The sequence below is a fragment of the Symsagittifera roscoffensis genome, chromosome 2, assembly GCF_963678635.1.
Source record: "Symsagittifera roscoffensis chromosome 2, txSymRosc1.1, whole genome shotgun sequence".
NCBI classification, from domain to species: Eukaryota; Metazoa; Xenacoelomorpha; order Acoela; family Convolutidae; genus Symsagittifera; species Symsagittifera roscoffensis.
The window spans coordinates 39,479,312-39,504,081 of NC_087063.1; the positions used below are offsets into that span (position 1 = coordinate 39,479,312).

Below are 24,770 nucleotides of genomic sequence, written 5' to 3' on the forward strand. Positions count from 1 at the left end.
AAACTTTGAAATATTTTGAGCTATTTCAGATTAAATCGGTTCGCTTCGTTATATCAAAATTAGCTTCTTATAGAGAAGGGTATTGTCTCGAAAATTTTAGGCAGAACTTTTTAAAATTTTTTTCATTTGAAAAATTGGTAATTTGTATAATGACAAAAGTAAAATTATTTACACGTTTTCTTGGTATTATATTCTCTTTAAAATTTGTTGGGTTCTAAAAGAGGTTCATTTTGATAATACTTTGTCAATAATTTACTCGGTGGTTTCAGCTTAGTTTTTGATTGACTTTAAAGCCAAAAATCATCTATTTTGGGGTAAAATTTCGGGGCCCGAATTTCGAAAAACAAAGTGCACCATTTTATTTCTGCTGGAATTCTAAGCAAGTTTAATCTTCATCATATTTTTTTCTTAAATCAGCTCAGTGAAAAAAAACCGTTTCAAGTTCCAAGTGATTTGTGTTTTGTCGCGATAATTTAAATCAGCTTTGTGTTCCAGCTATGACACTTTGAAAAGTTATTTCGTACACTGAATCGGTCTCAAACGTTTTCCCAAGCAAGCTATCCAAGCTATGAAACTTAAAAACATTTCAATTTATTTTATTGGCTCAATCGGTTGACGAAAGGTTGATTTTTGAGGCAAGTTACTGAAGCTATGAGACTAAGCTATAAGACAATAAAACTTTAGGCCATGAGACCAAGCTATAATATTTAGGCAAGCTGTGAGACTGTAAAATATTTCAAATTTATTTGTAGACTGAATCGGTTCGCGCAAAGTATACTTGTTTCAAAGCAAGCTATTCAAGCTACGCAAATTTGAAGCATTTCAAGTTATTTCATAATTTGAAGCAGTTGGAATTTCTCAAGTTTAGAAAATATTAGGTTCGCAAAGAGTGATAGTTCGCAAATAGTGGTGGTTCGCTAGTAGAGGTGTAATAAATTCCAAGCAAGCTTGATTCGGGTTGCTAAAATTTAGTTTTTCTAAGCATGGAAGTTATTGTTTTTAGTTGATTCATTTCAGACTTAAATGAACCTGTAATAGTAAAAATTGGAGTGATCAGCCAATCAATGTCTAGCCTTGAAGTTGAACCGAGCTCATCTTGTTCGAAGAGTTTCCGAAAAGACTTCTAGAGTTTTCCAGACTTTAGAGTGATTAAACGTTTCTGAAAAATTTTGCCTAAACGCCTCTTGAACATTGAGCTCGTTAGTTGTTCTGAATGATCATTAAACGTTCTGATCTAAATCTTCTTAAATGTTGTGCTTGATAGAAAAGTTGCGTCCATAGCTCATTAAATTTTTTTATTTTTATTAGCTTTTATAAGATGTTTGGCTTAATATGTTCCGAATTTAGTTATATCGGCTTAGTTGCCTCATATGGCGTCGTTTGTAGGGCAAGAATATATTTTCATGCTAATATATGCTCGTTCTAAGCTAGAATTTCTTTTAAGTTGTTTATGACATCTTTTTTTTGGTTCAATTAGCTCTACCCGAATAATTTTGGTAAGTTACCGCTTCTTTTTTTTTACGCTGATGTTGTCTTTGCCGACATGCGTTCTCACGTGATCTTGTTTTTTTTTCCTTTTTCCAACCCAGTGACTTACGCCATTTTTGTTAACAAGGATGCCATGTGATATTAGCGAAGTATCGCAAATGGTACACGCTTTGCATCGCCTGTTTTTATGTTGTTTGGTATAATTTCAGTTCTTTATTTTTATCGGTGAATAAGGATTCGTTATATTTTATTTTGGCTTAGTGGCCTGATATTGAGTCTTTCGATGAGCGAAAAAACTGAATTATGCATGGATGTATTTTGAGGGCATCTGGAAAACTTTTTTGACCTAGCTTTCATAAGAAATTGTTTTTTTTTTCGACTCATCGGGTTTATGCTCAATTATTTTCGACTCTGTTGGTGCTTCGTAAGTTTTGGCGTATTGCTTGTTCACCAATCAATGTTCCCATTTGGTACGCTTTACTCAAAATAAATATATCTCAAACACGATCCACACATCGTAATATTTTGGTTGATCTAATTTTGTTAACATCGATTTGTATGCTTGTGATTTGCAAGCTTTATGAAATTGGAGTTAAGACATTTTTTTTACAGATGAATACTTTGTGAAACAAAATCAATTCATTTGATAGCTTGATTTATAATATTTAACTCGGCTTCTGCAGAACTTTTGACCTAGCGGTAACGACTCTGCCTGGGACGGTAAAGGTTAAAGGTTCGAATCCTACCATGACCTGTTTTTCTTTCAAACTAAGTAATGTTTTTAAATAAAGTCGGCCTATCGTTTGTTTGATTCTTTTTTGGCTGAATAATTATTTCACGTCGGCGAATGTTGTGCTCGACGTGTTTCGCTCAAATTGAACATAAAATTAAGAAATTTTTGTAACGGTGTTTTCTACTTTCTTTCATCTCACACTCACACATCGCAAGGGTCTTGTAATTGGGAACTAAACTTCCCGTAAACAACTTTTCTTGCCAGAAATTGAGCTTGATTATTGAACCCTAACAACTTCAAGTTCTTACCTCTTGGGCTGGAGGTAACGAGGTTGATTTTTTTCAGTATGTATGGAAATCGAATTTTTCGGTAAAAATTGAATGGTCAGATTTTCGTTTGTGTGCTCAAGTTTTGTTGGCCCTGCTGCCACGGGTTTTCTTTTGCTGTAAGCAAGTACCATAATAGTTGCAAGTGTTGATTATTGTATTTTCAGGGGGGACCTAAAACTTTTAGAAGTTTCTCCTAAAACCAGTTTTTTTGCTCAACTCGTGTCTGCTCAAAGGTTGTAGGTTTTATTTCCGATTCGTAAGTTTAGTTCCGTTGTTACTTACGCTTGCGATTTGCAAGCGTTATCAAACTGGAAAGTGGACCTTTTTTGGGTTAACAACTAGTTTAGCAGAAATATTTTACCTTTGGTTCATATGAAATCGAAAGGCAGATCTTGATTCGCGCTTGTGGCACCTGCTAACGAACCTGCTTATGGCACCTGTTAACGCACCTGCCTATAAATACAAATGTAAATTGTTCGAATCCGGTCAGGACCTGTTTTTTTTGTAAGCGGAAAATTGTTCGCGCGTCAAAAAATTCTTTGCCGGACTTCTGTCTGCTTAGTTGCCGCAGCTCAAAATTAGGCATTGTTTCCTCACATTAAAAACAGTTTTGTGTATTCCGGTTTTGGGCAAGCAATTGAGTATACAAAATAGAGTATACAAAAAACTGTGGCCCTCGGAAAAGTCAGTTTTGATTTTTTGAACGTTTTTTGAGACTTTCCTTTTTCTCGAGAACTACCCTCTTGAATCTGCGATTTTGCGTGTAGGTCGAAATCACGGGTTGTGGGAAGCTCACCTGCATAATCTACTGCGCCCAATTTTTTTTTCGAAAAAGTCAGTTTTTGTTTGAAACTATTGGACACTTCTCGAAAGCTACCCTGCCAATTCTTAGGTTAAATGATCAATCGAATCAATTAAAAAAACGGTCTTGGTAAACTTCTCTGCTTGACCGGCCACGATATCAATTTTGCAGAAAACAATTATGGATTTCGGACAGACAAGGTGTTGAACTTTGATAGTTTTTTAGAAACTGTTTGACTTTTCTTAGAAGCTATCCTATAAAATCTGAGATGAAGGGCTCAATCGAAAGAACTGGTTACAAGATTTTTTCGTGCACAAGCGCCCACTCCTAATTTTTATTTAGAGAAATGATATGTTTTTGGATGATTTCAATTTCTTAAAAGTTTTCACTTTTCGCACTTATTTTAGTAGATAAACAACTATGGTTTTGGCCAAAGTCAAAATTTTGAAATTACCTATTTGACCCCGCATCAGTATAACAAATTCCAAAAAAACCAACAATTTACCTCCAGCTTCAGCTGGGCCCCTAGTTATCTTTTATCGAGACATTCGAAATTTTTGGCTCACCTAGTTTTTGTTTTGACTTTTTTGATTTTCTTTTCGCCTATGTCTTTCTTTTACGTTTTTGATGTATTGTTTTTCGTTTCATTTTTTATCTGCTAGCTTGCAATGCTCTTTGCGTGGCTCTGTTAAAGCTGAGCTCGGTTTTAGTTTTGTAGTAACGGTTTAGGTTCTACTGTTTGGAATCCTATTTTTCAATTTTTTTTCAAGACTCATTTTGTTGAAATCATCTGTTTAAAGCTATTCTGGAGTTTTTCATTGTGTTTGCGAAGTGAAAACTTGCAACTGAGTTTCTAACGAAACTGCTGCTAGAATAAATTTTTCTTTGCATGAAGGAAGATTGAGAATGGAAAACAATCGGGAAGTTCGAAGTACATCTGAAGGCTTGGTGGCCTCTTACTCTTTGTGAGTAAAAAATGTGTAAGGATCTAAACTCATTGGGGTTGGACTAATTTTCGTGACTTTTCAGGTGAAATGTCTGAAACAGTAGTTACACAACGAACCAACTGCTGTTCAAACCTGAACCCAAAGAAAGTTAGAGAAGACTTCAAGGAGCAAAAACTTCCAGCATGGCAGCCTTCGTACAACAGTGGAAGCATAGCAATTTCATTTCTGATCATTGCGATTTTTTTTCTCATCTTTGGAATTATTATTACGGTGGAAGAAGTGAAGGTTGTTGAAGTGGAGTTTGACTACACAGACTGCAACAATTGCGACCAAGTCGATTTCTCAGTCAATGAGACCGGGTGTGTCTCGTGTAATTGTAGCATCTCTGTAAATATTGGCGAGGACATTCCGAAGCCTGTGTATGTGCAATACAAACTGGACGGATTCTATCAGAATCATCGAAGGTAAGAATGTCTAGATAACGATTAACTGGGTAATTTTCCTCAATTGCGATTTAAATTAAATGCGAACGGGCGGATTTTCAAAAAATTTTCGGTCAACCAAATTTTTTAGGTCAACCAAAATGATTTTCCGAGCTCTCCTTAAGCACTCTAAAGACCGTAGATGGAGCAAATTTTTCGAAAAAAAAACAGGTTAAAAAAGCCGTTTTTGGGCACTTTTTGGAAAAATTTGACAAAAAAATAGCGTTTTTTTGGCGCGCGCTCCCCTTCCAAGTTAGTATATATTGGCGCCAAAGGCCCCTTTAGAAAAATTTTAGGGTCGGTCGGCCAAAAATGGATTTCTTAAAAAGTACCAAAGGGGGATTTCGGTTTTTTGGCAATCTACTTTTTTTTTTTAATGAGCGGAAAATCTAAAAGACCTAGAAAAAATGTAGATGGTTTTTATATCTACCCGCAAAATACAAATTCAGCCCTGCAAATTTCAGTTGCAATTGCTTAAAAAAGCTCGAAGAAAATAATAGAAAATGTCGGAAATTTAAACTGGTAACATGTTTTTAATATGCCAAAAACTTCAAAACGTACTGCCATGTTAAGTTTTACGAATCTGTCCAGGTACGTTCTCTCTCGAGATGACGTGCAACTGAGAGGTGACTGGGATAAGAAGCCCTCTGGGGACTGTGATCCATATGGAACCAATGAAAATGGGCAGAAAATAGTTCCCTGTGGCGCAATTGCCAACTCCATTTTCAACGACACTTTTGAACTCAGTACTTCAGACGATGTTGTTGTGAATATGTTGAGAACTGGAATTGCTTGGGCCAGTGACAAGGATGACAAATTCAAAAATCCTGACGGCTGGATTGAAATGCTACAAGCTGACCCAAGTAACTATGCCAGTCCGCCTAATTGGTGTGGCAGAACCCTTGTGACATTGGACGTGGACGACGAAAGCAACAATGGTCTGAAAAATGAGGATTTGATTGTATGGATGCGAACGTCAAGCTTGCCGACCTTCAGGAAACCCTGGCGAAGAATCGACCACAGCCAGGATGGGTTCCAGGACGGACTTCCCAAAGGAGTTTACAATCTGACGATCGATTACAACTACCCGGTGTCTAGATTCGGCGCCAGAAAATCAATAATTATAACCAACGCATCGGAGTTCGGAACTCTGAATGAGTTCTTGGGAATCGCATATCTGCTTGTGGGCTGCGTCTCTCTTTTGATTGCTGGGATTTTTTTGGTTTTGAGAGTAAAAGGAGGGTTTGGACTCGCAAGGCCTCGATAAATATCCCAGTTTGTTAAAATCATTAATTTCATTATACCCTGATTCTATCGTCATTAATTATACTTTGCGAAGCTGCAGCTATTTCAATTATTTAGCTATTACCATGAATGTCCAATAACCGTCTTGATTGAATACGAAGTTCACTCATATCGTGAATAATTGTATTATTTTTATTGTATGCTTCTTTATTTCGTCGATGCTTCCTCAGAAAACGTGACATAAGTCCTTAAAGAAGGCAAAGCTTGCTATTATGCCTGCAACGCATAGGTTGGAATCATATCAAATTTAAATTAAGCAAAACTGCGGTAAATATTTGACTGATTAGTTTTAATTTAATTCATGCTGACTGGGTTGATTCTTTTTGCTGTAAATACTTTTAATTCGATTATCCGTAGCTGAATTTAGAAATCAGATATATTTCTTTTTTTATTGCCAATATTTTGATAATTCGGTGAAATATTTGTCGTTAAATTGTACAGGAACGAAGTGATTGTCTCAGGCCGCGATGATTGATCCATCCATTGAAAGTGGGTGGAACTTTGTATTCGGGTGTGTTTTAATTTTTTCTTTTTTCCACGCAAAATCAGGTGCTATAATTGTCCAAGTGTCGAAAAAAGTTAATTTCAGTTTAGTCTAATTTCGAGCGCGTAGTGCAGTCGAGTAGCGTTCGGTATTACACGTTCGTAAAGCGCGTGAGATTCTTAATCTGTATGCAGTATCGAATCCGACACCGTAGCTGAATTTTAACTATTCGATTTTCTACCCTTTTATATTGATCCTGTCTGCTAAGAAAATTTAGTTTGACTAAAAGTAAAATCAATTTTGGAATCTTCATTTAGCGCTTCCTTGGCCATAAAAAGATGAAAAACGATTGTACAAGAAAATTAAAAAGAAAGATTTTAATTTTATTTTCCATTTTTTGACAGTCATGCCTAAGTCACTAATTTTCTAAAATTCTGATTTTCTACATGCGTTTATTGTTTCTTTTCTCATTGTGGCAATATTGGACATTCGGAAAGTGCGTAAGCAATGGTATGTCTGAATAGATTTGACGACGAATTCCAGCATTCAGATGAAGGCATTCTGAATAGCATTCAAGCTTTTTAATGGACGATCTTACGTTTTTCCATGTAATTCGATCAATGCAGTCTGTGGGTTTGAGGCTTAAAGTATTCAGGTCCTGTTTAACACAATCGATCTGGCTTTTTCAGGTCTTCCAGCTGGTTTTTCCAATTGCTGTGTCTGATCGAAAATTATTTTTAAGCCTCGTTTTTGTAAAGCCTTGTTCCAATTATTTAACTTCTTACTAGACTGGGATTCCATTTCATCTGGTATCACAAGGTCATGTACATATAGTATATCCCACGGTTCCGTGGAACGACAGTTTTTCTTCTTAGCCCCATCCATTACTATTATTAATAACAAAGGCTAAGTGCCGATCCTCGATCTTCTTTAATTTTGAAATAATTACTGCATCCCTGGGGTCGGCGAACTCTGATTTTTGACTTGGTGTACAGACACGTTATCAGTCCTATCAGATGCTCAGGGACTCTCTGTTGCCTCAGAGACATGAGATCAGTTCCCTGGGAACATGGTCGAAAGCTTTTTCGAGATCAACAATTATGTGATGCAGGTTTTTTTCTTTTCCGCAAATAGTTCTTCCAATGGTTTTTCAGCAAAACGGCATCGGTAATTGATCTACCACCCATAAGTCCAATGGTGTCAATATCTCTCAAAATTGGAGACATGACTCAAGTTTTCCGCCTCAAAAGCAAATGAAAAATGATCAAAAGGATGCAGCTAGAACAAAATTTAAGCAAAACGTAAACAAATTTCAGCAAAACGTGTATGCCATCTATTTTTGTCAAATGTCGCAGACTTTTTTAGTACTTTTTCGAAAAATTTTTAAAGCTTGTTCCAGTGATCGGATGCCTCTGTAAGATTCAAATTGTAACGGATTGCCTTTCCCTTTGTAAAATGTAGCAGTTTCCATTTCGCTCAAATCGGACGGGATTAGACCAGAGCCCAGAACAGCCCAGCAAGTAAGCTTTTACCGGCAAATATCCGAAGTTAGCCCTGTTGGTCCTGGGTTTTTCTTATTTTTCATTTCTGCTAGTGGCACCTCTTGGATAGTAAATACTCCAATGGGCCAGCCACTCGGTGGATAGCCTCCGTTTCAAATGGACTTGTCTTAAAAGAATTAAAAAGATTTGAGAAGTAGCTTTACCTCTGCGAGAGAGCCCAAGTAAGGAGTTTTCCTTAATATTTAATGAATTTTGCTCCAACTACATCCCCTTTGATCATTTTTCATTTGCTTGGCGAGACGGAATTTTTGAGTCGTGTATCCGTTTTTGAAAGATATTGACACCATTTCTGGCTTGATTTTTTAGCTTCAGCAAATAGATGTTTCACGCACGACTGTGTTTTATCTCAGATATATCTTCCGGTCTTTTTCATTTTCAGAATTCTCTCACCATTTGAATAATTTTATAATTCTGAACTTGAAACGTGTTCAAAAATTTTTCATCAATTTTTTTTTGGGGAGTTCAGAGTTTTTTTTGCATAATTTCAATCACCTGTTGGCTATTTTTTGTGCTTTCCGATGAGCTTGAGTTCCATTCATCAACTGTTTTTCGACCAGCTGTTGACGCAAAGATGACTATGACTCATTTGTTCCTCGAGAAATTTCATTCCATTTTCGCATTTGAGCTATCAACGGGCTCTCTAGAGGTCTAAGAGAGCTAAATATACATTGAATCCTGGAAAAAAAGTTTGCTATAATGGTTTGCTGTTTCGTTTTAGCCCGGTTCAACTTTCCCTACGATCTTTTTCAAGTTTTTGGCACAGTGTTTTGTAAATTGAATGGCTAAAATGCTTTAAAAACATTGGTCTTTCCAATTTTCTGTTACAACAGAATAGACGAATCATTGTCTGTTCTGTTGGCTAAATTACTATATTTTTATTTTCAGATTAAATTGTTGAATAGTATGCTTCAACTGACAGGAATCGCAAAGTAGCTGTTGTTTATGTAAAAATATCATCAATGGTCAGAATGGCCTCCAGCTCTATGGCCAGTAATAGCCATACAGTGGGCATAGGCATGGGTGGGTCCATGAGTTCTAGTGGAGGAGGGATGAGTGCAAACTATAGAAATGACCTCATATGGTCCGCCACTGTCAATCTGGCCAATTCAATTGTGGGAGTATCGCTTCTATCCATGCCGTATGCTCTTAAACGGGTGAGTCATATTTTGTAATTATTGAAAGATGTGCTGGTTAGTCAACTATAACTTCGACAAGCTACCATGGTATTTTGAAGGCTATATTGATCTCAAATAATCTATGTTGAAAAAACGCGAAATAAACATTTCTTAGTTATAAAGTAGGGCTTGTATGACAAGCATCAGCTCATAGTGTGGCATTTCAAGGTGAACCGAATTTTGGTTATACTTTCCGAATATTCGCTACTTTTTTGGATGCTCATATACTAACTTACTGTTGGAAATGAAAAACTTCAATTGAATGAGATCAATTTCCATGCTTCAGTAATTAAAATTTCAAATATTGACGTAAAATTTAGACAAAATTTGTAGTATGTTTAGAATCTTGTTTATTTTTACAACATGGCTGAATATTTTCCTTGTTCTCATCACGTACCCAAATAAAAGAATCAATTGAAGCAAGAAATTGTTTTTTACATTTTGTGTAGGCTGGTCTGATTCTTGGTCTGCTGTGCATCTTCTCCTGTGCTTACTTCACTTACATATCATGTCGCTTTCTGGCCCGAGCCGCTTGTGCAGTGCGCAGAAAGTCATTCCAATATCTCGGTTAGTCCGTGATGCGTTTGGCTAGGAAAGAGGAAACTTGGAAATTTTGGCTGAGCTTTATTTACAGCACATGGAGAGCTCACAAGTCACTTTATTTCATATTAAAGTTTCACTCCACTCAATGTGAATATGCCCCTGAAGTAATTATGATCAATTGCACTTCTTCTCAACTGAAACTTGTATCATGACTTGGTTTGAAGCGAGGCTTTTAGTTATGATTCGACCCAGGGGCGGATCTAGGATTTTCTCGAGGGGGGGGGGCGGATTTTCAAAAAATTTTCCCAAAATTTTGACGACCTTTTTTTTAGGTTGACAAATTTGATTTTTCGAGCTCTCCCAAAGCACTGTTTGACCCCTATTTTGGCAAAATTTTCTGCGCCGCTGGCAAATTTTTGAAAAAACAGTCAAAAAAGCCGTTTTTGGGCACTTTTTGAAAAATTTTGACAAAAAAAATCGTGTTTTTTTTTGGCGCGCGCTCCCCCTCAAATTTAGTATATATTGGCGCCAAAGGCGCCTTTAGAAAACTTATAGGGTCGGTCTGCCAAAAATGGATTTCTGAAAAAGTATCAAAGGGGGACCCTTTGGGTCGACAGGGGGTCGAATCCCTGAGGGGGGGGGGGGGGGGCGTCCGCCCCCCACCCTAAATCCGCCCCTGATTCGACCATTCAACGAGTAGTACCGACAATGAGTTGAAAAATTCAACTCGAGAATTCAACAACAAGTTTTTAGTTCAAAGCTTTGAAGTTTTCCTGAGTAACACTCAAATTGAGTCATGAAAAAGACCAGGGTGGTAATTAACAATGCGAGGAAACTGTTTGCACGTCAATGTTAATACTGGTGTGCATGAGGGGTCTAGGATATAATTGCAGTACGCGGTGTAGTTTCTTCCCGGTGGTGCATATCCTTCAATATTTTTACGATGGTAGGATTTCATTATCCTACTTTTTCTATTTCTGCCAGGAATGATCAGCGATGGTACGTATGCAGCCAACTGTTCTCTCTCCTCTTTCTCTCTAGTCTTATCAAATGTTTCTCTCCTTTGTCGACACTTATCAATGCCTCGAACGAAGCTCAGAATGACCATCTAATCATCAAAAACATCCGTCAAATTTTTTTCAAAGTTAATTGCATGATCATTATGACTATGACTTAGATGAAATAAACGAAGAATATTGGATGATTATTCCGTTCATCGAAAAGTAGACTAGATTTTGTATGCTTAGAAGTATTTTCAGTGAAAGATGGTACTTGCCCTGAGTAGAATATGATATTTTCTTAACTCATTCGCTGTTGACTTCTGAGCTTTCAATTTTCAACTATATATGCCGAATTTCAAAAAGAAAATTGATGTTTTTCCTTTTCATGGCGTATCCGCTTATTATCGGTTTGTTTGCTTGTTGTTCACGTAATATCAATTATATTTTTTTTATTCTGACATTTATCTTGTGCTTCTGTAATTGAAGTCGTAGATTCCTTCAATGACGATTGTATGGTTTTTCAGTGCTGTTTTCCAATGGAGTTCTGGGCAAGACGGTGGTGGAGTTGAGTGTGATTGGACTGAATATCGGCTGCTGTGTCGCCTTCTTCGTCGTCATCGGAGACGTGGCCGCCGAATTCCTTTCCAGATACGTCACAGCTGATGTGAGTAACCTGTGTGGCATGCGAGTTCTAATTAGCGGTCTTAATTAAATTATTTTTTACTTCATCATCAAGGCTCATTGAACAAAAAAGAGCACATGTTTACGTATTCTATGGCAGAAAGGGCTTTCAGTCGCCGTGGAAAAAACACCGGATGTTGCCATGCCATGTTCTGTTGAAAGTAATAAAATTATTCTTCGCAATGGAAAAAGTAATAAAAAACTATATTTTGGCAAAAAAATAGAAGCTGAGTTGACGTGAAGTCGAATTTGAAGAGTTCATCAACAAAGAGATTTAAAATTTAGCCACTTTTTTTTTCAAAAAAATTTGGTGCAAGTTTTTGCAAGCAGATAACATCATAATTACAAACGATTTGATTATCGCAACTGTTAAATTTCAATAAATTGACTCTTTTCTTTGTTTTTTGTTAAGTGGCAATTAAGCCAGCTATTTGTTTTCTGCGTTTACTTTTTAGTTTGCTAAAAGAACGGCCTTACTAGGTTCGAACCCTTACCATTGTCGTTCCAGGCATGGATGTAACCTCTGGGCTAAATGTGCTAAATACGACGTCGAATATGAGTTACGTTTTCGTCACGCTATCAGTTGATTCTGTGAGTGACAAGTTAGATTGACAAATCGTGAACCTGAAAAAAAAAGAAAAACTTGCGTATCTAATCGTAAGTGAGCTAATTTGGAATATGTTGCCGTTTGTCACTTTTTTTGAAAGTTGGCAGGCACATAGTTTTATCGCAGGCGCAACGAAGCTCCGCATCGCTCGGTGTAAATTACCTTAATGATTTGCGATTGTACAAATGTAACTTGGTATCTTGACTTAGGAGTTGGGGTTCTACAAGAACAGTGTGATGATAGTTCTGGCCACTGTCATAGTGCTTCCACTGGCTCTTGTGTCAGACATTGGGAAGTTCGCCAAACTCAGTGCATTCTCACTCGTTTTCTACGTCATATTCGCTCTATATGTAAGTAACAAATTAGCGACCCTATCTTAAATGAATCATAATCTTAATTTATGTGAATTCTCTTTAAGATTCGCTCATATTTTGATACAAAGAAAATTCGTCTCTAGATACAATACAAAGAAACTCGATTTTTTTTACTAGTATCAATCATCCTCATCCTTTAACAAGATATTTTCATCGCTTACATGTGCTGTCGATTCAAAAATTGTACCATAGATTGTCATAGATTAGATGGAAGATTATTTGGTTGGTTTTCAGGTTTTTGTGTCCTATATGCGGTCCACTGGTCCGTCTGACTCCGCCCTCAAACCCTCTAAATATCCTTGGGTGTGGTACAACTTCGAAGGTGTGATGGAGGTAGCCCCCATCATAGCTGGCTCCTTCACGTGCCAGCCTGCGCTGTTTCCCCTCATGGAGACCTTGGAAGATGACACGCCAAAGAGCATTGAGATCGTGACAAAGCGTGCCATGATTTTTGTTGCCACCCTCTACTCGTCTGTAAGTTCATTAAAAATTCTTCAACAAGAAATTTTATCTGGCTAACCGAGACCTTACTTACCTTACCTGGAAGTAACAAATATTGATTGTAAAAGGTTTTCTAAAGCGTAATAGAGCAAAATGAAGAATTTTGCTTTTTTGTTGCTATTCCAATAATTCAGCGTTTCGAAATTTGGGACTGATTTTTAATCTTATTGATTTAGAAATTCGTTCGAGGGACTCGAAAATATTCTTTTTTTCTTACACTTTCAGTTTCTTAATTTAAACTTTGATTTTTTTTTGTCAGGAATAGTTCCCAAATCTGCTATCTGTGGAGTACTAATTTTGGCTTCGCTTCATGTAGTATGGTGTTTGTTCTTCTGTTACAGGTGGGTATTTTTGGATACCTGATGTTTGGTGACAGCTGTCTGGGAGATATGCTGCACAACTTCCACCAGAGTCCCCTGACAGACACATTTAAACTCTGTTTCGCTTTCTCCATCCTATTCAGCTTCCCGCTCGTCGTATACCCACTCAGAAGCAGTCTGGAGACGCTTCTCTTCCAGAACATAGCTAGTGTAAGGTTTGATTTTTTCAAATATTATGCATTTATTTTTTTCGCGGTTTAATTTTTGATTTCTTTCGAAGCTCAGTTCATTTCTTTTGTTGAAAGGAAGACAAATTCCACTATCAAGCAGCAAAGGTGTGCAGGTGACGAAAACGAGATCGACTTCTAGTTTCGAAAGTGGAATTTAAATTTCAGGTTTCCCAGCGAATTAAAATTTTTAGTTTTTGCTCCCGTTCTCTCAAATTGGGTTAATTCTATCAAAAAAGTGCCAATCATAATTTGTTTCAGAAATTCAAAGAGCTTTAAGGGCACTGATTATTTTCTCTGAAGTTCGAAAGTTGAGGTTTTTTCAAAAAACAAGTCAGTTTTGCTTACTAGCGTTCATTGACTTTTTTCCAATTGTCTCTTGGCTGTTTTTTTTTCGTTAGTTTCGAAAGTGGAATTTAATTTTCAGATTTACCAGCGAAATAAAAATTGTTATTATTGATGCAGTTTCGTCAACTTGAGTTTATTAGGTAAAGTGTCCATCATAAATTGGTCTAAAATTCAAAGAGCTATAAGGCCATCTATTTTTTTTTATTGAATTTCGAGATTTGAGATTTTAAGTAATGATTTTTTTTTCTGTTAACTGTCGTTGATTGACTCTTTTCCAACTGTCTGTTGGTTATGTTTATGTTTTCTTTTTTTTTCGTAATGAACGTAGTGAGTACTCTTATATAGGTCTTGCTGATGTGTTTTTTTTTCAGGAGAAAGCCTTAAATCTTTCTAAGTTCAGTGCAGTTCTATTGTAAAGGTAACAGCAAAACTGTAAAGGTCAAGAAAAAGTGATCGACTTCTTATTTCGAAAAAGGAAATTAATTATCAGATTTTCCAGCGAAATAAAAGTTTTACCTATTGATCCAGTTTTCTCAATTTGGGTTAATTTTAACAAAAAAGTGTCCATCATAAATTGTTCTACAAATTCAAAGAGCTTTAGGCCATCTGTTTTTTTCTTCGAAATTCAAAAGTTGAAGAGTTTTGAAAAAACGAGTCCTTTTTTTCAGTTTCCTTGCGTTCATTACTCTTTTCCAACTGTCAGTTGGCCATGTTCTGTGGTGGCGGTCATAAATACTTATTTGAGCTGAATATTTTGATGTCCATGAAAAGAATGGGAGAAAGACCTCGGCCGCTAAATTGCCAGCTTCGTTTTCCCATCATATCTTATTGGCTAATGATCCGACAATGCTTTCCCGTCATCTTAACTGCAATGTCCTTGCTTACTATGGTGTGCATCAATTAATCTGGTTTTAGCCCGCGCACAACCAGAGGAAAACCAAGGTTCCAGTGTCTAGCCATATGTATGAAAGTGAGATAGAAACCTCCTCTGACGAGTACACCGCAAAGCTATCTTCTAGGGACCCAAACAACAACCGGGCTGACAGTAGCGACACGGGAGGGGTCCACATACCAAGCAGCAGGTAAAGCTATTTGAAAAAATATCAAGTTCGGGTTTGTTGTCGTTCGTAACATCGAAGGACTTAACGTCACATTGATTAAGTCGAAAATTGACGATATTCCAACTGTCGCGCTAGTTTTTAATTTATTCTTCTGATTGAATAAAACTAGATAGTGAAAGACTAAAGGATTTTCAGGTAATTTTTGATGCACCTTTTGCCTCTGTTTTCATTGGTAGTGTTTTCAGGAAACTCTTATGCTTTGTTTAGATTCATGAAGATGACTTTCTTCATTGTTGCCTTCACTCTCACTACTGGAATCCTTATTCCACATGGCAAGTTACCTTTTCGCTACCCGAGAACTCACCTGTTGTTGCTCCGATGACCTCGGAAGGATTTAAAGCGTAGTGTGTTACCAAGCACGTATTCAGAAATCACTGAATATACTCACATGTGTAGAATGAAAAAAAAATGAGAAACTAGTTTTTGCAGATTTTACACAAACGGGCTTGCAGATTATTGTTTTCGGCTTTTTTAGATTTCAAGAAAGTTCGCTTTTTTAGTCCAAGTTTGTGCTATAATTAAACGTAATTTATATAAGAGCCTTTTTGCTGCATGATATCTAAGAGTTGTAGTACTAAATAAAGTGTTTTGCAATACGCCAACATTTAGTGATTTTCTTTCGTTAAGCCAGTTCGAATCCCGTATGCTCAATTTTGATATCCGATTTTCGTTCCGACCATTGAAAATGGGGAGGAACTTTGTCTTCAGGTGTGTGTTAGTTTTTTTCTTGTTGTTTTCCACGCAAAATAAGGTACCACAAATAATCATCGGAGTTGGTCGAGTGATATATCATATTAAAGACCTCTCAGTCGTGATTTGGACCACATTTAAAAATTGCCTAAATTTTTTTTTCTAGTGTTGAGAAAAACCGGTTTCAAGTTTTTGATTTTTCGTCTAGTTTCGAGCGAATTAAGCAATCGAGTAACGTTTGTTATACATAAAATGAGCAATTTCGGCTAAAAAACTTGATTTTACTGAAAGGAAAACTAGTTTTAGAAGCTTCATTCAGCACTTCTCTGGCAAAAATAAATTCTAAAATATTCGTAATAAATTCAAAAATAATTGCACCATCACTAACTTGAAGAAAAAAAAATTTTTTTTTTACTGAGAATGTGGTCGGAACCTTCTGTGCTATTTGCGCAGCAACCGGTTTCCTTGTTTTTTCGGAAGTTTGAATTTTTTCAGAGCATTTTTAAAATTTGTACTTTTTGTCGTATATTAGAGCCCTTTTTAACCATTTTTTGCTTGTGCTTGCGGAGTACAGCTGTGAGCCTCTCAGTTGAAAGCTTAATGAAGAGTGTAAGTATTCCTCAATAGCCGGTTGGTTTGAGCATAGACATACGATCAAAGTTTTGAAAAAAAGCAGAAGCTTCTTCGATCGGAGAAAAAATACAAACGTGTTGTTTTTGATTTTTGAGATGAGAGATCAGTAATCGTTTGTTAATTGGTCCTCCATTTCCATCTTATTACCCAAGCAAGGGTATTGCAATCGGGTATTAGTCTTTTTTCAATTTAGAAAAATGGAGAACAAGCAATTTTTGTGCATGTCTGCATATTAAATGCCCGTTCTGTTCGAAAGTTTGTTAATGTTGGCGGCAAATTAACCAACTCCGATTTCAGTTTATCATTTTTTCCCGTTTTTTCTTATTCGGCTGAAAAGGTTTCGGGGCTTATAATATATCGGCTTAGAGACCTTTTTGGAGAGATTTGAGGAGCCAAATTTTTCTATCTAATTGTTTTTGGGAGTAACATTTTACCTTTTAATAAGTTTTGATTCGGTGCTCATTTGAAATGCAATTTTCTTATTTCTTCTTTCTCGTCGGTTCATCTACAAGTAGTTCATCTGCATTTTTTTTTCTCGTTGGCTTCATCTTCAAGTAGTGACAGTCTTAATTTTCTATCGCAAGCTGAAGCAAATTAAGGTACAAGTGTGACAGAGGAGTCCCAAATCACGCTGATTACAAACAAATTTAGCACTAAAGTAAATCAATGGACGCCGCTCGATCAGAAATTCCACTCAAACGTGATTAACCTGCCTTATTTGCGATATAACTTTGTTTGGTGCTTTATACATGACGAGGCAATAAGTGGAACAATTTTGAAACACTGTATTTACATTAGGGACCCTGTTACTCTCTTATTGGGAACTCTCTATCACGCTTGTGCCCAAATTTTTTTAGTCGACTGCATGTCCAAATAAGATAAGAAAACTTTTTTCACTAGTGTTTTGATTGAACTGGGGCTTCATCTAGTTTAACAAGCGGTGGTTATAGATATTATCTTTCATTACGAGTCAACTTTTTATTTCCAATCAAATTCGCACCAGCAAAGTATATTATAAAATGGGTTCTTTAATCTGTCTGAAGTGCAGCTATTCTGCAAATAAAATGTATAATGTTCAAATTAGGTTCGCGATGGGCAAATTGGGAAGCGGTTTCTCGAGTTAACAACTAGCTGAACAAATCCATTGTTCATTTATATATCTTGCTCTTAGTCGTTTTACTGTTGCATTAGGCCACGATAACATGCCTAAATGTTATGGAAATGTAGAACTTGCAATGAATCTGGTAAAATAAATTGTTTGGGTGTGATATACATTTTTCTGTATTTGAACTATGGTGCTTAGTTTCACATCGCAATTATTGGTCTGGTCTGAATCATGTTATTGCTTAGTTGTGAATTGAAAAAAGGGTAGCCGGTTGATGTGCGTGCAAGTTGCACAGAATTTTATGACCATAGTCTGTTAAAAAAAACTACAAAAAAGTGCCGTTTATGTGCGTGGTATGATGAAACGATCTGAACAGCAATTTAGTTTTTTTTTTCCCACAAAAAAGTGCCGTTTTTTGTGCGTGGAATGATGAAAGGATCTGAACCGCAATTTAGTTTTTTCTTGGAGTAAAATTGATTTTTCAGGGCTTGAGTAACAGTTTTACGGCGTATCCTTCTATAATAAGACTGCTTGATCGCTTTACTCGCTCGAAATTGAACTATAACTAAAAAACTTCAAACCGGTTTTTCTCGACACTAGAAAAAAGTTTTGGGATTTTTTTGTGGTTCGAATCACGACTGAAAGGGCTTTAATATGATATATCAATCGACCCATTCCTATGATTAATTGTGGTGCCTGATTTTGCCTGGAAAAAAAACTGAAGCACACACGAATACAAAGTTCCTCCCCATTTTCAATGGTCGGAACATAAATCGGATATCGTGAAAAAGAAACTAAAACACATTATAACACAAAATTCCCACTTATTTTCTATAGTGGGGACAAAAAGCGTTTAGTTGTGAATTGGTAAAAAGTTTATTCTCGAAATCTTTGTTTCATTAAAGACTCTTGATCAATCGATCGCATGTGACATTTTGGTGTCTAACCTGATTTTGGGTTGAAAATTCTAATTAATTCAATGAAAGAATTGATTTAGCAAATGTCGGTCTTTTCTTGAATTATATAATGGTCTTAAAATTTTAAAACGCACATTCAACAAATTAGAGTTAGGCTGAAACTCGCAAAACCTGAGAAAAGGATAAATTGAATCTTTTCAAGTACCCTTCAAAAATCACCACATTCGACATTTCTCCTTGGTATCTAAAAGTGAATGAACTACCAGGGTATGCTGTAGTTCCTTCCATGATCCTGAAGTGGTCGGAACAATTGAACGTAGTCGGAATATTCTGTACTGTTAACTTAGTAAACTGATGCTCATCTTCCTCGCATCTAATCTTTCAACTTCTCATGTTGTCTTTTTCTGAGTACTGATTTGATCGCCACTTGTGTTAAAACTCAGTTTGTTTTGGAATTTTAGTCCTGCCGCCGTATGAAATAAGTAAATCTTGCCTTTTTATCTTTAACATTTCCACTTACCAATCTGATGAATCTTGTTGATTATTGTATCTTTTTTTACTGTTTTGATCGATTATTAGTTGAACTTTTTTTCCTCTCAACGCGTCAAGGCAATGAGACCATCCCGAGGAACAAAAATAGTTGACTAATATGGTTGCTTTGATCTTCGCAATTGTTATAACAAGGCTGCTCATTTTTAGTTATAACTTTTGAGTTTTAACTTCTAGCTTTTTCTTCAGACAAAATTCTTTTTTTAAATTAAGCATGTTCGTCAATTTTGCTTATACTCGGCCCTGAGCTAAGGTCATCTTTTTTCTTAAGTTCTAAGAAATAATATTAAATAATATCAAATTGAATTTAGGCCAGCAATTTTGTCATATTAAAATAATACGGGACACTAAATAAATGCCATTGTGTTTACTATACTAGACTTTTTTCCGGTTAGTAACTTTGTTCACAGAAAGGTTTATTTCGAAGCAAGCTTGAAACGGTAAATTTACAAATATGTATCTTACGTGTTTTGCCTTTATAGGGCTAAAGCTTGCTTTGTAGATGATAGATACAAGTTTTTTCTGCATGATTTTAATATAAGTTTCGGCTTTAATGCTGTCGGCTTATTTACTTGGTGTTTTTTTATTTGGTTCCAGACAATTTTTGATATTGATTTATTTTTGAAAAGGTTTGCTTGAAATTATAAAATCACTTCTCCGACCTTCTTTGAACAATCATAATTTGAATTTTTTTTCGAATTTTTTGAAAGTTTTTTCCGAGTTGTTTTTATCTTATCAAAAAAGCTGTTTGGAATATTTATCTCGATAATTCTTGAGCGGGTTGATGTTCTAATTATATTCTTTTGAGCGAAAATTATTTAAATCATGAGTTTGTTCGCAGTTTTCTTGGTGTAAATTTCAATCAGTTTTTCCGTCAATTCAGTTTTTTTGTCAAAAAGTGCTTTCTAGCCTATAATTTTTTTAGAAGGTTAATTTCTCTATGCAATAGCCTCAGTTTTAGGAGGCTTCAAGTGCTATAAGATCGAAAATTACCTTGAATCAAATTTTGCTTGTAACTTTTAGATTTTTTTCACATTTCAAAATCTATTATACATTTAAATGCGGGCTTCATTATCTCGTCATGTTTAAGCTTTTTCAACGTATTGTTTTTGAATGTTTAACGGAAGAGTTTTTGCACGTTCAAGATATATCGCATTTTGCAATGCTAAAGATTGTTTTTTTTCGATTTTCCATTTTGAGTACAGAGCTCATTGCATCGAGTGTTAAATAAGCATTATAATGGTGTGATGCTGTTAGGGCTGGCAATTCTGAATGCCCAGGTTCTTTTGGTTCACCAGATACGACGATTTTTGAGAAAATTTTCAGAAAACGAAATTAAAAAGTAGTTCACAAAATTTGAAATTTCGAACCCTGTAGTTGGTTAGTGTCAGTGTACTCTCAAGGATTGCGCTTCTTGCCTCTAAATATGACTGCTCAATTCTTTGTAGTTTTCGAGATATGACGTTTTTAGGTCAATTTTTGTTTGAAAAAATGCTCATTGAACATTTACGTAACTTTTCTCATCTCAAAAGTGAGGCTATGTCAGGGTACTCTCAGGAGTTGCGAATTTTGCCTCCAAATTTGACTGCTCAAGTCTTTTTAGTTTTCGAGATGTTTTTTGTGATTTTTTTCAAAAAATTTTTTAGATAATTTTAAAATTCCCAACTCTGTAGTTGGGCGCTGTTTTAGTACTCTCAGGGGTTGCGAATCCTACCTTCAAGTAATAATGCTCAAATCTTTGTATTTTTCGAGATATAACAATTTTTATGGCTTTTCAAAAAAGTTTTAGAAAACTTAATTTCGAAGTCTCCAAATTTCAGTTTTCCAACATTGTAATTGGGTACTGTGAGAATGCTCTCAAAAGCTGCAAATCTTGCGTTCACATGCGACTGCTCAGTTGCTTTTAGTTTCCGTCATGTGACATTTTTTATGTAATTGTAAAATTTTTCAAAGAATTTCGATTAAAAAAAACATCACAAATTTTTATGGTTTTTTAAAATTTGATTAAGGAAAAACTTTTTAATATAAAGAGCTTTACAAAGTTTGAAAATACCAACCCTGTTTTTGGGTGCTGGTAAAGTACACTCAAACGATGCAGATCTTTTTTCCATTATATGCTGTTTCCTATGAGTTGCCAATAATTAGAAACACCAGAGGTCCGTTGCATGTTTGTTACTTCATTTTCGTTATTTGTTTCTAGTACACTTGATGTTTTCCTCTCGTTCTGCCTTCTGTTTTTTAATTAATTTTTTTGTTTAAGTGTAAATAAGTTAATGGAACGTTTTATACCTACCAATTTTTTCTGATGGTGCAAAACAATGAAATAGACGAGTTTTTTCACCAGCATCTTTCTTTTGGATAATTTTTTCGTCTTGGTTTGTTTGGCTGAGTTCAGAGCAAACTTTCGTCCTAATTTCTTGTGATATATGAGCAGTTTTGTTGTTAACCAGTTCAAAAAATTGTCACAAAATTTTTTGGTGTTATAGAATCCCAACGCAAAGGTGGAGCGAAGCTTCGCATCACTTGCGATACAAAAATGTATGACCATGATTACCAGCAAATGAAAAGACTGGTTGAATGAAAAAAAGCCCAAGTTTAATGCAATTTTTGCGCTGCAGCAACAAAGCCGACAAAAAATAGCAGACAAACAGCCAGCTAACAAAGCTTTTTTTTGACGCGCGGACAATTTTCCGCTTAAAAAAACAGGTCCTGGCCGGATTTGAACCATTGACCTTCGAACCTTTGATTTTATAGGCAAGTGCGTTACCTCTTCACCACTTGCACGAAAGAACTCTGTTAAACTAGTTGGTAACCCAAAAAAAGTATACTCTGGCTTAACAACGCTTGCTAATTTCAAGCGTAATGAACATTTATCCTGGTTTTTTCTCTAAATAATTACAGCTCGTTAATTTTTCATGTTAGTTCAATGCTGACTGCTGCGTTCCGATACAGGTTTTAATCAAAATGAGGATCATTTTGAGACAAACATATGATAATTTTGGGTGTTGTTTATCGGCGTTTTTTCATATGTTTTAACGATTCGGTTGCTTTCTGTAGAGCAATTGATGCGAAAATGCAAAAAAAAATTTAGCCTTAAGGGACACTCTAGTCTTTCATGGCTTCTCTCTCATTTATACAAGCAGTCTTGTCCATAAAGTCATTGTGGTTCATAAAGTCACTGCCAATTAACGGTAATGAACGTAGTAAGTACACTTATACAGGTCTTGCTAATTATTGTTTTTTTTTTAAATGAAAAAGTGTTGGAATTTGTTCACGCTCAAGTTTGATTTTTAAGAAAGAAAGAAAGAATGAATTTGTTTTTCCGATAGGTAGGTACATTCATTGACAGAATAAACATAAAATTCAATAATAAAGTACATATCGGAAGGGACAACTAACGAGACCATGAGGGTCTATTGACAGCTGCCCTTGAATATCAAATCCATGGTAGATAGCATCATGAAACAAAGGAAAACGAAATTAAAAAAAAATCCAATATACTTAAATATCACAAGTACATTAACAATTTTGAAATAAAATGTAGAATGCGTAATAAACAGCGCTGAACACAGCGCTAAAATCAATGTTTTGACGCCACATCCCACTGGTTGTACACTGACATCAAATTTTTTTTTCTTTGAAAATTTTGTAAGAAATTTATTGAAGTTTCAGAAAAATTCCAAAATTGTTATAACTCTAAAACTAAGAGACTCTGGACCGTCATATTGTTCCACATAATTCGCAACTCACAGTTATTAACCCTGTAGCCTTTACCCATCTCAGTGAAGTTTCTTGTTTCTTAACAGGTATCCTTTTTTAAATTTATGATAAAAACTTCTAATTTTCGTTGTTTGCATTTTCTAACCCTTCTTTGAGTAAGCACCTTGTCTTAAGCAGATTGAAAAGTCTAGATGTTTCTTTCAGCAGGTTTAATTTATCCCTACGAGTTTCTCGTAATGGATTTTCAAAACTGAATAACTTATTCAACAAATCTTCACCGTGGAGATTATTTATCGATCCTAGTACGAAAATCAGTAACTCATAGACCTGAAGCTCGTGCACTGTTACCAGTTGCTGTTTCACGAAAACTTCTTCTGAGTGGTCAGTACGTTTTCTAAATTATATCTATTTCAATATCTTTTTCTGAAGCATAAAAATTGGCAGCAAGGAGGAAAAACTACAACAACCGTATACAAGAATGCCATACTAGATAGTTGTTTTTGATGTTACTACGATATTAATCTAAAAGCTGATGTCGAGGTGTATAAAATCGTAGCTTTGAAATAATGCCTGATTGTTTTGCTAATCGCAGTTTTACTTGGTCTATGTGGGAGACAAATGGTAGTTTTAATCAACTTACACCCCCAAATACTTGAAAATCGGTTCAGTTTTGATATTATTTTTGTTTAATTGAGAAGTCATGAACTGGAGGACTTTGCATTCATTTGTACTGTTTTATCCATATTTATATCAGTTTTTTGGCATTAAGTCAATAATTCAGTTTACAATCAAAAAGTCTGCTTGTCCCAATGCAATTACATTGATGTGATCCACAGAAAGAGCAATTTCAGATGATTTACAGACATGAGATAGGAAACTGTTAAGGCCCTAAAAAATATCCTTGAGGAACACCACGGGATATTGTGGACCAGTTAGAAGATATTCCATTCATTTCCAGGCGTTGCATTTTTTCCCTTAAGTACGAACTAAACCAATTGTAGGGATTCCCTCTAACACCCTTTGATAATAAAAGGGGATGTTTTTTTGAATGAAATTCTTTTTTCAAATCAAAAAAAGTAAATATATTTTGCTCGCCGCATGACCGCTTTTTTCAGTAAAATCAATAAGTGCGTCAATCGTACGTACTATGCTTCGATCAAAAACCGATTTTTCGGCAATAAATCAGAACTTTTTAAGATAATTGTAGATTCTAGTGAACATGGTTCTTTCAAAGATTTAACTCCGGGCAATCAGGAGCGATATTGGTCGGTAAGTGTTTTCATCAACCCTAGATCCATTTTTATGCATCGGGATAATTTTTGCTCTTTTCAATCTATCGGGGAAAGCGAATTGCAGGAAGCACTTGTTAATGAGCGAAGTTAAATAAGGAACTGTAGCAGGTGCCGATAATATAACTTATGTTGTTGATATTGCCATATCTCGATGATGATTTATTGTCGAGATTATGGATTTTTGCCAGAACTTCGAGTTCTGTTACTGCATACAAAAACACAAATTGTTCAGCTTGGGTCAAAGGTGTTGATGGCAGGCAATCCATTTTCGTTTTATGCTCGGTGCCAATTGCTGAGAAAAATCTATTGAATTTTTCAGCAACATCAAATGTTGATGGAGTATTGCAATGCTCCAGACACGATTCTAGTATTGGCGCATCGGTATCATTTAAGTTTTTTTCCGCTAAAACCGTTTAGCAGTTTAAAAGTGTCTTGAGTCTCCAATACAAGCAGAGAATTTCTTACGATTTTATTTTCTTTTTGCCCACTTTATTTCTTCTTCCAGCTTGTCTCGCAATTCTTCGAATTTATCGAGTAAAAATGGGTTGCTGGATTGATTTTTCCATAAATGATGAGCTTTGTTTCTTTTGGTTTTAAAATTTTTTCAATGCGTTGTTGAACCGTTTCAGTTTTTCGAAATCCGTTTTTGTGTTTATTCGAATGGGTGCATAATATGTAATAATTTCATCAAAAACAGTGGCAAAATTGTTAAATGATGCAGAAGGGTCAGAATTTATTACATTTTCCCTTAATTGTGCTTGCAAATTGCTAATCTACTGGCAGACGCTTGTTTATCTTTACCAAATTGTAGATCACAAAAAGATTGATTTTTTC

General features: G+C 35.7%; 2 protein-coding genes across 4 annotated transcripts in view; both read left to right on the top strand.

Moving 5' to 3' along the window:
* LOC134838917 (importin-5-like) overlaps nucleotides 1-24,770 on the top strand; it is a 510,521-nt gene that overhangs the window by 475,818 nt on the left and 9,933 nt on the right. Inside the window, exons 2-11 of one of the 3 annotated variants that reach the window (XM_063854231.1) lie at nucleotides 9,016-9,286; nucleotides 9,757-9,874; nucleotides 10,835-10,849; nucleotides 11,376-11,515; nucleotides 12,349-12,489; nucleotides 12,748-12,987; nucleotides 13,356-13,544; nucleotides 14,825-14,991; nucleotides 15,238-15,302; nucleotides 18,837-18,857. In XM_063854231.1, the coding sequence (XP_063710301.1) occupies nucleotides 9,092-9,286; nucleotides 9,757-9,874; nucleotides 10,835-10,849; nucleotides 11,376-11,515; nucleotides 12,349-12,489; nucleotides 12,748-12,987; nucleotides 13,356-13,544; nucleotides 14,825-14,991; nucleotides 15,238-15,302; nucleotides 18,837-18,857 (1,291 nt within the window). In that variant the 5' untranslated portion in view covers nucleotides 9,016-9,091. The remainder of the gene's footprint in view (nucleotides 1-9,015; nucleotides 9,287-9,756; nucleotides 9,875-10,834; nucleotides 10,850-11,375; nucleotides 11,516-12,348; nucleotides 12,490-12,747; nucleotides 12,988-13,355; nucleotides 13,545-14,824; nucleotides 14,992-15,237; nucleotides 15,303-18,836; nucleotides 18,858-24,770) is intronic. The other 2 variants (XM_063854233.1, XM_063854232.1) reach the window with 2 other exon arrangements.
* On the top strand, nucleotides 4,386-6,679 carry LOC134839333 (cell cycle control protein 50A-like). The gene is made up of 2 exons (XM_063854845.1): nucleotides 4,386-4,763; nucleotides 5,373-6,679. The coding sequence occupies exons 1-2, from the start codon at nucleotides 4,387-4,389 to the stop codon at nucleotides 6,046-6,048; spliced, it is 1,053 nt and encodes a 350-aa protein (XP_063710915.1). The 5' UTR covers nucleotide 4,386; the 3' UTR covers nucleotides 6,049-6,679.

What these genes read in the sequence shown, in the direction of transcription:
- LOC134839333 (XM_063854845.1), top strand. Translation starts at nt 4,387, where the DNA reads ATGTCTGAAACAGTAGTTACACAACGAACCAACTGCTGTTCAAACCTG. An exon ending in TTCTATCAGAATCATCGAAG is followed by an intron (nt 4,764 to 5,372) that starts GTAAGAATGTCT and finishes GAATCTGTCCAG; the next exon opens with GTACGTTCTCTCTCGAGATG.